Here is a 13,020-nt window from a genome sequence, read left to right on the forward strand (position 1 = left end):
ACCCATACCTTCATTTAGAATAGATAAGGTTTCTCTTTCCTGTATTGAATCAAGGGTATTTCAGCACACAACAATCAAATACAAATAAATCATAATTTAGAAAACCATGAGGAATAAGAGAAAGTAGTGTTAGTTGTATAGCATCAGTTTCTATAATAACTGCCAAAGAAGTCTAAGCACTCGTGAGCATGCATGAGATAAATCTCCTAATTTGAACTTATGTTATTTCTATTCAAATGCCAATATTACAAACCTATAATATTGCTTTAACTCTATTTCCCTGTATGATAATAAATCAAAGTGATAAGTCAAATCAACTTTGTTGATTGATCTGGCTGATCTGACTAGCATTTGTTTGTCCTATAAACGAGTATCTAAAAAAATTTCATGAAATCATGAATAGAAAAACTTAGATAAAAATCAATAATTCATATGAATATGGGATAGCCAACCATATTAAATGTTGCGAGAAGATTATAGACTAATTTCAAATTTTGCCTAAGTATTGTTTCATTTATAACTTTGGGTTGCCAGTTCTTCGAATTAACAACAGCTATAACTTGACCCAAAATGCTTATGAATCACTCAAAAGTAGTCGTAATCTTTTCACTAAACTTGTCAAATGTTATATATTAGCTTGAATGAAGCATTATGTATCATAAACACAAACTTTCTTATAAGAAACAAGTGTAGGCCAACAAAAAAAAAGTAATCATTTTTCAACCCAATGAACAAGAAAAGTAAAACTATTAGTTTTTTTTCCTTGAAAAAACAGAAACTTACTTGGGTTCAGCTTCATGTTTTCTTTCACGTTTAGTTTTCCTTAGTTCCCTTTCTTTCTGCAGGAGTTCATATTTTATGTGATACTCTTCAATTTTGTGCGCATTAGGTTCAACCTATGGATTTAATTATACTATCAGAAAACATTTATTGTACCAACTCATGATACAGAACGGCAGATTGCCTTTTTCAGCACTAAACCAATCTCATCATCATAATCCAACTTTGATGCCATTTGCAGCTCATTTGCTGCTTGTTCCTGTTGGCCTAACATGGCTCTGGTCATGCCTCGTACTTTATATCCTTCTACAAAGTCTGGATTGATCTAATGAATAAAATTCACCTCTATAAGTCATGTTTTTCCAATGGGATAAATACAAACATATGATAGCTGATTAATCTAAAATCTTAAGACTTTTTCAATTGTCGATACAAAATAGGTTATGGAAAGCACTCAGCCATAGGCTTACTACCAGAGCAGCATCAACATCACGAATTGTAGCATGAGGTTTCTTCAGTTTAACAAAGATACTAGCTGGAAAAATAAAAAGCATCTTAGGACATTGAGAAAACAATGAAGTAACAGGGTAAGGCCAGGCTTCAAATAAGAACTGAAAATTGGATTTCAAATTAGATAACATATCATTTTGTAAAAAATAAAACCTACCTCGCGTGGCATTTAATATAGTTGAAATTGGATTCAACATGATGGCTTCTGTTAAATGATCTATAGCTTCATCCAGGTTACCTAGAAAATAAGACAAAACTTGGCAAAGAACGCTAATAAATCTCTATCTAAAAATCTAATTGCAAAGGCCTATGGTGTACCTTTAGAAATTGCATCCATAACTTTTGCCTTTTCAGCTTGAGTAGCATCCCGCTTTTCTTCTGTAACTTCAACTGCAGGATCTCCCATCTGTAAATACAAAACATGTATGCTTAGCCGATGCATAAAACATTATAAAGGCCTCAGTACCAACTAAATATGAGTGGTTGAACTCAACAAACACTTTCAATCACCTTTTGTGGAGGATCATTATCAGGTTCCACAACATCAGTATTATCCAAATCAATATCAGACTCAATAATATCATCATCTTCAATTGGTTTTTTGGAATCACAGCATTCCCCAAAGTCAGACATGTTAATATCACCTTTCTCCTGTATAAGAACATGTTTCTATTAGCATGTAAATATTTCCATATGAAAAGGTAAAAGGCAAATTACCCTTCAAGTTATATAAAAAAAAATTAATTTTTTTTAAAAAGCTCCATAGTCATAATAAAAAAGTCATAATAAAAAAGAAGGAGTGCTACTCATCTTTTTTTTTTTGTGCCACGTAAATTATAGACATATGAACTCATAATCCACGAAGCTAGAGTCCAAAGCCTAGAAGCACTATTTTTGCCAGAGAATGAAACAGTATAGAAAAAATATTAAAGAAGAAGCCATTTTTTATGAAATAAAAGGCAGCGTGATATTCCAGAGTAAAAATCACAAGGAAATAAAGAGATTAATGAAATGTTTTAACTATAAAATCCTTTTTTTTTCCTTTATTTTAATAACTCCATATATTATCATTTACAACTCAATATTTCATCAGTTAGGAGAAATTTCTGTAGTACACTGATTAGTTTGTATATATTCTGTTAAAAAATTGTAACTTTTTTTATCCTCATTTGTTTCCATTTCAAGAAATGATCATAAGAAAATGAAAAAGACTCCTCATCTTCCCTATAAATTAGTATAGAAAACCATCCTTTAAAATACTTCAACAATATATAACTACTAGAGATTAAGTTACACCTCATTTCCTGTGACAACAATATAATTCGAAATCCTATGGAGCTAGAAGATTTCTGCATTATTACATAACCCAGAAGCAAAAGCATGCTAAAAAAATGAAAAATTTATAAACTAGAAGTGAAGGAACCGTACCTCATCAGTTTTTTCTCTAGAGGAACTCGAGCACCTAGGCTGCAAACACTTCAAAATGAAACAAAACACTAATAAATCCTCAAGACAAGAAACAAAAAATACTAAGACGATTAGATAGATAAAGGTAGGAAATTCAAACCTTTGAAGAAAACAAGAAATGAGGAGTGGAGAATTGAAGGGTAAGTCTTGCACTGATCAAAAGTGTTCGAGTTATGTTGTTTTAGCGGCATCCATTTAGAATAATATTATATGCTTCTCTATCTTTTTTTCTTTATCTATGGAGAATCTAGAAAGCGAGTAAGCACTTAGAACCTTCTACTGCTTTTGTTTTCAACATGCTTCATGTTAGTGGGAAATAACAAACAGATCATCTAATTATTTCTTGATTCTCAATTTAATTCTTGATAAGACCTGTTTTTTTATTTTATTTTTTTTGAAAATTTTTCATTTTTTTTATTTTTTCAAATCATTTTAATATACTTTTAATAAAAAAATACTTTTAAAAACAACTAAAATTCTACTTTTAAACATCCCTTAAATTACATTGCTATAAATTAGGGGATTAGGATTGCCTTGGGTTTAAATTAATTTGGGTCCATATTATTTTTGAATCTAGATCATGACAACACTTAATCCTAATTCTAATTTTAACTCACGAGGTTTAGTGGGGTTGATAATTTTTTAAAAAAAGAAAAAAGAATGCAACTGTGTACCATATATATTGTAATTTGTAAATACATCATAGATTTATACATGATAAGTAATTAAAATTAATAAAACAAAGATGCAATTAATTATAAGATATTATTATATTGTTTAGCAAATCTTAAATATAGACTCATAAATGAGTATATATGCATCTAGCAGCGATTTTTTTTTTAAAAAAAAAAAAATTATTGGATTTATATAGATAAATCTAAGAAGTTAATCATGATGGAACATAATTCTTAAATTATCATAGTACTTGATATATCAAAGAATTTAGAAATACATGAACAGCAAGTAATTTAACTAAGAAGAAAATTTTCATCCCATAAGAGTTATTGATGGTATTTATTTTTATTTTTTTGTCAAATAAAGATTTCATTTACCATTTTCTATTATCTTATTTCATTTAACTATTATAAATTATAATTTGTTGAGCTTCTATTTATGCTCCTCGCAACTTTTGCATTGTTTACAGCGTTCATCAACCAGATTTGATGATTTTATCCTTTTTTTTTTACAATTTGTTTTCATGATTTTTTTCTCCTCGTTGTATTTGAATTGATGAACAAGATGTTGTCCAATAGATTATTATAAGCATATTTGTATTACATTAATGTTTATTTATGTTTTGATCCATTGATTTTTATTTCATTATATTTTTTTTATTTATCATTTTACATGTGTTTTTGTATTTGACAAATTAGGTTGAATAGATTTTTTTTTGGTCATTTTCTTATAATAAGTTAGTTGTGTTAACTTAATTTTACAAAATGTATGATAAATGTGCAATGTTTTAATTTTTTTTTCAAATAAATTAGGATGTGATTTGGGTTTTAGCAAAGAAAAAAAAATAAGAATTATTTCATACATGACCCTCCATTGATGCCTTCCAATGAAAGTGTTGTCATTTATGATTGTTCTCTTTAATGAAGGATTATAGGAACTATTTCATGTTTTTTGCTTATAAAATTATTTAAAAGTATGTTATTAATGTCAAATATAAATAATTGGATTATGATAATATATAAAAAAAACATTTTTTCTAATTGTTTGAGCCTTACTTAAATGACTGGAAGTTCCTGCAATTTCAGTGACACCACTTAATACTCAGCATTTGAAATGCCCTTACATACATAATATTTTTGGGTTTCCAAATAAATTTTCTAAGCAAATGAATCTTTTTTGGCATATACTTTTTTCTATGTAGAACAAGTATTATCTTTAAAGTCAATGACACTATTTATTACTAATATTTTCATAAATAGTGCATATGGCATGAAACAATAATCAATGTAACAACCATGGCTAGTCAATAATAGTTCATATTCAATTTGATGATAAGTACTTTAGCCTACTTCAATTATCCTCTTAAGTGAATAAATTTTTTGTGCTCATTTAAATGTAAACACATCTTTAAGGAATGTAACATTTTTTAGTTCTATTATTTTATTAAGATGAGTATCATTAATATTTGACTTGTGTACATAAAATTAATATGCACTATTATTGTAAGTATATCCAATAAAAATACAATACATAATTTTGTATCTTTGGGGATAAAGTATTGTCACTTTTACAAAACACCCTCACACTTTTGAGATATTTATAAAAAAAGATGTTATATCTTTCTACAATTCATATGATATCTTCTTTAATTTGGGTATTTTTTCAATTGTAGAATTGATAGTCAAGATTCTACACTCACAAGTTCTAAAGGGCTTTCAAATTTATTAACATGATATTCATTATGTTTTTAGAGCTTGGTTTTTTATTTCAACAATGTTATTTTGTTAAGATAAATAAATAGTAGTAGTTTGGTAGATAATAACATATTGACAATAAAATTCACCGAAAGGTGTTTTTCACTCTCCATCATTATCACTTTTTATTCCCTATATCTTTTTTTAAATTAATTTTCAACTTCTAATTTTAAAAACTTTTTGCTTCTAACAAAATATGTATAATAATTCAAGATTAATTAGTAAGTATATGTGTAACAATACTTGTTTATAAAAGTAATGCAATATTTTTTCCACTTCTAGATTACATAAGTTTTAATAACCAATAATTGAGAAAATTAAATTTAGAAGTTAACTATTTTTAATTATTTGAAAAAAAAATTATGAATTTTAATTTTACAAAAACTCCCCACTTATGCTTTTTTCAAAAACTTTCAAATAAGGTTGTGGTATTTTTTTTTTTAATATTAGTGGGTGTATTTTTTCAAAAACTTTCAAATAAGGTTGTGGTTTTTTTTTTAATATTAGTAGGTGTTTTTTTTTTTGCGACCTTACATAATATTTTTTAATTTAATTTTATTCAATTATTTTTATGTTCATGTTTATTTTTATTAATATATAATTAGTAAAAAATCAAAGTTATTAAATACAATTAGATCAATGGCCTATTTTGCAATATTAGATATCTTTATCTATATTTATTTGTATAATTAACATTAACAACTATTTTTTTCTTTTAATTACACATATATTTCAAGATTTATTTAATTATATGAATACATTAGCCATAAAATTTACGCATCTTTCTGAAACTTAACAAAACGACTTCCAACTGTTGCTTGGGGTGCATTTGTCGGACATAATTAGAAATTTTCTTTTAAAAAAAAAACAATAAATACAATTAGAAAGGTGAATTAAATTTATTCTGTCTGGATCTTATTGGTTTGTCCATGACCCCCACCAACCAGTTATGTCACAATTTTGCTGGCCCTGGCTTTTATTCTTTGGCTTTGAAAGGCCAAAGGTTATGAAAAAGAAACATACAAACAAACAGAGAACGAAAGAAAAAGGCTGGTCTCTAGCGCACAATGTAACGAAGACAGAACAAGCACCGGAAACATCAAGGCAAATTAATGAAGAAAACAAGGGAGGTTAAATCCAGAAAAAGAAAGGCTGTACCATCTCGATTTTGTCTGCAATCCACATGGTTCATCCCTCACCTTTTTATAGCCTACCAGAATTCTAACTTCAGTTCTCAAGGAATTCTTGAAACCAATCTTTGGCTAAGCCAAAAACAAGATCAAAGGGTGCTCACTGATCTCCATCGACGATGAAGAACCTAGGCCGGTCAGATGCAAATAACAATCTTGAGACTCTCTTAGACATGGACAAAACGGCATTACATAAGAAAAATGGAGTGCCAGCGGAACCCCGGAAGATGATGGCAGGACATGGCCTGGAGTTCAAGAACCTGTCATATAGTGTCATGAAAAAGCAGAAGAAAGACGGGGTGTGGATCACCAAAGAAGCATATCTTCTCAATGATATCTCTGGACAGGCTATAAGGGGTGAGGTTATGGCTATTATGGGGCCTAGTGGTGCTGGGAAGTCCACATTTCTTGACGCCATTGCTGGTCGGATTGCAAGAGGGAGTCTCCAGGGATCTGTTCGGATAGATGGAAAACCGGTTGGTTATCTACTATACCTCTCATTCAATCTTGAAAATATCTGATATTGCTCAACAACATGGTTATATATAAGGCATCTTCTGTGCAGGTAACTACAAGCTACATGAAGATGATTTCATCTTATGTAATGCAAGATGACCAGCTCTTCCCCATGTTGACTGTTTTTGAGACCTTCATGTTTGCAGCTGAAGTCAGACTTCCTCCTTCAGTTTCGAGGGCTGAGAAGAAGAAAAGAGTCCATGAGCTCCTTCACCAACTGGGCTTAACGGTATGACTTCTTCTTCCTGATCACTCACACAGTCACCGAGACATGTACTACATTATGTGAGCATAAACTTGAAGTTAGTAGCATATTTGGTTCTGCAGAGTGCAACACATACGTATATTGGGAACGAGGGAAACAGAGGAGTGTCAGGAGGGGAAAGGCGAAGAGTGTCCATAGGAATTGATATTATCCATAAGCCATCCCTGCTGTTCCTTGATGAACCTACTTCGGGTCTTGATTCTACAAGTGCCTACAGTGTGGTTGAAAAGGTGAAGGACATAGCTCGGGGTGGTAGTATAATCTTGATGACTATCCACCAGCCATCTTTCAGGATTCAAATGCTCTTGGACCGTATCACGATTCTTGCAAGGTAAAATGCTTGAAAAACTCAATTCCTATAAAACCCTGGAATTGTACCCATCAGATTCTCCGCTAGTGTTATTACATCTTGCTTGCTAAGACATCAAACCATGCAAACAGGGGAAGACTGATATATATGGGAAGCCCAGTTGCTCTTCCTAACTATCTTTCTAGATTTGGAAGGCCTATTCCTGATGGTGAAAACAGCATTGAGTATTTCCTGGACGTGATCAAGGAGTATGATGAATCAACCGTGGGACTTGATCCCCTTGTGTTTTACCAACGCGACGGTATCAAACCGGATCAAGCGGCACAGACACCAGTCCGCAAAACACCAAGAACAGCAAGGACACCACGTTTGGCTACCCGCAAAACACCAAGAACAGCAAGGACACCACGTACTCCTTACAGGAAGACCCCTCTGTCAAAGTATGCCATCAGCCTCCGAAGCCAAGGATTCTCGGGTACAGGAGATATGACATCTCAAGCGGACTCTGGTCAATTTGATTACTACGACGAAGATGATGATGAGGAATTTGACAACTCCCTGGAACGGAAACCTGTACGGACACCAATGCAAAGTGGTGTTCATAATCCTCGTTTGGCTTCTCAATTCTACAAAGAGTTTCCAGTCTGGGTCTACCATGGTATCAAAGGAACTCCTCGCCGAGCACCGTCATGGACTCCGGCGAGAACTCCAGGAAGGACACCCGGGAAAACACCAATGACTGGGCCAAGAAGCCAATCTTCGAGCCGATTCTCAACACCACAGCATGTTGTTTCTCGTCCAAAACCCCTAGAATTTTCTAACCCCTCGCTGGACCGATATTCCCCTTCTTACGAAGAATTAAGTTGTGAGGAAGAGCTTGATGAGTCAGATCACGGTCCTAAATTTGCAAACCCATGGCTCCGGGAGGTAGCAGTTCTTTCATGGCGCACAGTACTTAACGTGGTTCGCACTCCTGAGCTTTTCCTCTCGAGAGAGATCGTATTAGCTGTTATGGCACTCATTCTATCCTCACTTTTCAAGAACCTGGGTCTTCCATCTTTCCAAGACATTAACAGGCTTCTCAATTTCTACATCTTCGCAGTTTGTCTTGTTTTCTTTTCATCCAATGATGCTGTCCCAACTTTCATCCAAGAAAGGTTCATCTTCATCAGAGAAACCGCCCACAATTCCTACCGCGCTTCTTCCTATGTCATCTCCTCACTGATAGTGTATCTCCCTTTTTTCGCTGTACAAGGCTTGACATTTGCTGCCATCACCAGATTCTTGCTTCATCTGAAAAGCAATCTCTTCAACTTTTGGTTGATTCTTTATGCATCCCTCATAACTACTAATGCCTATGTGATGCTTGTTAGCGCGCTTGTCCCGAGTTATATCACAGGTTATGCCGTCGTGATTGCGACAACTGCTCTATTCTTCCTGACCTGTGGGTTCTTTTTGAAGCGCTTGCAGATACCTATCTACTGGAGGTGGCTCCATTACATATCTGCAATTAAATATCCCTTTGAGGGAATGCTATCAAATGAGTTTAAAGGCTCAAGATGCTATTCAGGGAACCCTTCAGAACTTTCACCAGGCCCTCTCGGAGAGATCAGACTCAGCCAACTGCATAATGACTCAAAATTAGAGCCAAACTGCATGTTGATTGGGCAGGATATTCTATTCTCCATGGATATTAAGATGGACAGTATTTGGTATGACATCGCTATCTTGTTAGCTTGGGGAGTTCTTTATCGGTTCTTCTTCTACCTGGTTCTTAGATTCTACTCCAACAATCAGAGGAAATGAAGCTGCCTTGTTTACTGTTGTTTTGCCGTTTGCATTTGTTTTTGTTCCAAATCAACGCTTTGTCTTAAACTCTAGGCCATGACTAATACAATATATAATCCATATACTATGACAATTATGTAGTTGAATGTTTAGGGATTTCTTGTTTTCTAATTTAGAACATAACTGGAAATCATGGAAGCATGCAAAGCATGGTGGGATTTTCAAACAACGAAGCTCTTTGTTTTTGTTGCTCTTAGAAATGGAAATCAAGGCAATGACAAATGTAATTAGTCTTATAAACATAAATAAACATTTTTCAGCATGAACAAAATGTATTCTCTCTGCTATATCATTACTATACTCAAATCAGGATAGCTTCCATGCCAAGTTCCCAACCTTATTTGGAGGCTCAACTAGGACTTCGATAGAAAAACCATAATTATTATGTTTTGTCCGTACAAACAAGAATAAATCCCAAAAGAAGCATAGCTTGAGCGTGCCTCTTCTATTAAAAATATAATAATCTCATACATTTCTCACGTCTTAATATCGTTGTTAAGTTTGATTACAGAAAACACATCCAAGGCTCTCGCCGTAGATTAGCTCGAGACTAGCCTGCATGTTGTTCAATTTTCCTTTCCAGTCCATTTTTATCAGCCCCCACAACCTTGTCAATCTCCTTGCCATTCTTTGTAAAGTAGAAGGTAGGAGCACTGCTGATATTCCAGCTTGAAGCAACTTCCCTTGCCTCGTCTATGTCAACTTTCAAGAAAACGACTTTCGGGTACTTTGCAGCTAAACTTGTGAAAATGGGAGAAATCATACGACATGGCCCACACCATGTTGCCGTGAAGTACAAGATTGCAAGGCGAGAAGTTTTTGATGCAGCATTCAGTTTGGGATCTAGTTCCCTAGCAGAATGAATGCCTATAACCTGCACTGTTCATATAAAAAAATAAAAAACCATGGTAAGGTGACCTAGAGACACCATTCTCCTTGAAACACCATAAAAATGACAAGTATATCTAAAAAATTTATCAAGTTATCTCCTCCACTCAGAAAGTTACAAGAGATATCCTAGTCTCTTTTGACTCTTCAATAACTATAGTGGTCAAAAACATAACAAATGACTATCATTAACTCTTTTAGATAAACATTCTTAAGAGCAAGCAACGGCCTTTCTATGTTCACATATTTCACTGCTCCTGGTTCTGCCCTAACAACGTTACTATGATTATTCTCTCACCCTTCACTGTACTTGATCGTATGCATGACAAATATACATAAGTTATTGAGTGCTGGACATCAAAAACTAATGAAAAATACACTAAAACACACACATTAATTACAGCAATACACTAAATGACGGACGAACTACAACACTTGACACATACATAAACCAAACACAAGAACAGAAATGACATAAGAAGACTGGAGACATCTGGAAAAAGAGCAAGTCTGTTCACTGTTAGCATTCTTTTATGCTATTTAATTAATCACTTAAAGAAAAAGGCCTTGATTACCCATGAATTTCTTCTTCCTGGTTGCACCAATACAAACCACCCCCTCACCCAACAAAGAAGAAGAAATAAATGCCCTAAACTACGCAGGGACGTGTGGTATTTCAAAAAAGGTAGGACTGACCCAGAAAAAGTTGATTCACTCAAAATCTAATTTATAAATTGAGAAAAATATGTTATTTTTTAAAAACATATTTATTTTAGTTTGAAATTTAATTTTTAAAGGTTTGATTAAATTAAAACTAAACTTAAATTTAAATAAAAAATACTTATAATAATTATTACTATTATCATATCACTATATAGAAGTCACTAGAACTAGATATTAAATTAATAATTATTTCTAACATTATTTCATAAGAAATATATATATATAGTTTTATGTGTATATGATTTTATAAGAAATATGTATATAATTTTATGTGTATAAATTGAAATGAGTGTCGTTTTATATGCATTAATTTTTTTAAATTTAAAAATATAAAATTAAAAAAGTTATTATAAAATCTAATTAACAAGTAATTAATACACAACTAATTATATATCATTTGTTTAATTTAATTTAAATTAATATCATTTATTTTTTTTATCAATTTTATGAAAAATTAATTTTTAAAAAAATTACAGCATGATAATAAAATTAATAAAATATAATTATTTATTACTTATTTACATGTAGAATAGTAAAAAAACATAATAAGAGGAGAATTTAGTTTTATTTCCCAACAAACCAGAATTCAATGATCTAGACAAAACAATAGAATTTGAATGGCCTAAATGTTTATGCTATGCTTTACTTTTATTTTAAATAGTTGTATAAGCAAAAGATAGAAAAGGAGGAATAGAAAAATACCGCAAAAATAATCTTTTAACTTTAGGCCCTTCACGATTATCTTCCCCGACACCTGATTCTGCACAAGACAACCATTACAAGAAAAATGCACATCACAGTTATCATCCACCAATTGACTAACTGAAATAAGATAGTAGACAACTTTGGTGATACAAAAACATTATTGAAAGTTGGAGTGATATCTCTAACATTAGTAGTGGGTATATGACCACAATTGGCAACCTAAATTTGTGATAAACCCTGATACTCACATATATCAGCAGAATCAGCAAGCTAAAATTGAGAATTAGAATTATTACCTTGTAGCTCCAAGAACAAAAAACTTGTAAGAATCATTTATTGTAATTCAGGAGTCATCCAGCTATCACAAATGAGTTGTTGGACACCACAGCTTGAAAAGCATTTATTCTATAGTTTTGAGGACGAGTGGGACAATCTTTGATAATATGGCTTTGTTGTTTGCAATAATTGTAGAGCTTCTTTCTACAATCATTAGCAATGTGTCCATATTCTTTACAGTTATAGCATTGTATTTGCTTATATTCCAGCCCCTTCCTTTTCCCTGAGCTGCAAAAGCAACTATAGCTAAATTGTCCTCAAAATGATCTTGTGTAAAGAGATGTTATTCTTTGTGCAGCAATTCCCCAAAACAAACATCCAAGGAGGGCAAAGGATCTTGATTCATTAAATAGAAAGAATTCTAATTTACATCCTATAAAATCTGCAACTATTAACTATAATATAATCTTAGCCTAATTATAGAAAGCCAATTACACTATGATTACACAAATATTTACAGTTGTTTTCTTGATATATATATATATATATATAGAAACTAATGATTCTAATGAAAAAGACCATGCTAACACTAGATATGTACTCAGTACTTACAGTAATAATACCAAACTACCATCCACATAAAAGTGATTAAGGGAAAAGAAATTCCAATGCTTAGAAGTGTGAAAGCCATACAGTGAAATTATGTTAAATTTAGCATCACTTGATCCAAAATAAAATTTTTATCTAATACATTACTAGATTGCTTATGCGTGCATGCGCATAATGCAGATGAGACATAAGAGAATAGAAACCCATACCTTCATTTAGAGTAGATAAGGCTTCTCTTTCCTGCATTGAATCAAGGGTATTTCAGCACATAACAATCAAATACAAATAAATCATAATTTAGAAAACCATGAGGAATAAGAGAAAGTAGTGTTAGTTGTATAGCATCAGTTTCTATAATAACTGCCAAAGAAGTCTAAGCACTCGTGAGCATGCATGAGATAAATCTCCTAATTTGAACTTATGTTATTTCTATTCAAATGCCAATATTACAAACCTATAATATTGCTTTAACTCTATTTCCCTGTATGATAATAAATCAAAGTG

The 13,020-nt window shown here is 32.2% G+C and overlaps 2 protein-coding genes and 1 pseudogene across 4 annotated transcripts in view; 1 reads left to right on the forward strand and 2 right to left on the reverse strand.

The window, feature by feature from the left end:
* The window catches only part of LOC105135818 (TPR repeat-containing thioredoxin TDX-like), a 15,659-nt gene continuing 2,639 nt past the window's right edge, over window positions 1–13,020 (reverse strand). Inside the window, exons 1-9 of one of the 3 annotated variants that reach the window (XM_011040879.1) lie at window positions 2,858–3,033; window positions 2,719–2,757; window positions 1,801–1,941; window positions 1,609–1,696; window positions 1,448–1,528; window positions 1,251–1,315; window positions 965–1,105; window positions 784–896; window positions 1–39 (exon numbers count right to left, since the gene is read on the reverse strand). In XM_011040879.1, coding sequence (XP_011039181.1) covers window positions 15–39; window positions 784–896; window positions 965–1,105; window positions 1,251–1,315; window positions 1,448–1,528; window positions 1,609–1,696; window positions 1,801–1,923 — 636 coding nt within the window. In that variant the 5' untranslated portion in view covers window positions 1,924–1,941; window positions 2,719–2,757; window positions 2,858–3,033 and the 3' untranslated portion in view covers window positions 1–14. Of the gene's footprint in view, window positions 40–783; window positions 897–964; window positions 1,106–1,250; window positions 1,316–1,447; window positions 1,529–1,608; window positions 1,697–1,800; window positions 1,942–2,713; window positions 2,758–2,857; window positions 3,034–13,020 lie in introns of those variants that run through there. The other 2 variants (XM_011040877.1, XM_011040878.1) reach the window with 2 other exon arrangements.
* Window positions 6,216–13,020, forward strand: part of LOC105135817 (ABC transporter G family member 17-like) — a 22,356-nt gene continuing 15,551 nt past the window's right edge. The window contains exons 1-5 of the mRNA XM_011040875.1: window positions 6,216–6,852; window positions 6,942–7,121; window positions 7,220–7,488; window positions 7,599–7,831; window positions 7,874–8,125. Coding sequence (XP_011039177.1) covers window positions 6,496–6,852; window positions 6,942–7,121; window positions 7,220–7,488; window positions 7,599–7,831; window positions 7,874–8,125 — 1,291 coding nt within the window. The 5' untranslated portion in view covers window positions 6,216–6,495. The remainder of the gene's footprint in view (window positions 6,853–6,941; window positions 7,122–7,219; window positions 7,489–7,598; window positions 7,832–7,873; window positions 8,126–13,020) is intronic.
* LOC105135816 (TPR repeat-containing thioredoxin TDX-like) overlaps window positions 9,676–13,020 on the reverse strand; it is a 6,107-nt pseudogene continuing 2,762 nt past the window's right edge.

This window comes from Populus euphratica, unplaced genomic scaffold (genome assembly GCF_000495115.2).
Source record: "Populus euphratica unplaced genomic scaffold, PopEup_1.0 scaffold221.1, whole genome shotgun sequence".
Classification (NCBI taxonomy): domain Eukaryota; kingdom Viridiplantae; phylum Streptophyta; class Magnoliopsida; order Malpighiales; family Salicaceae; genus Populus; species Populus euphratica.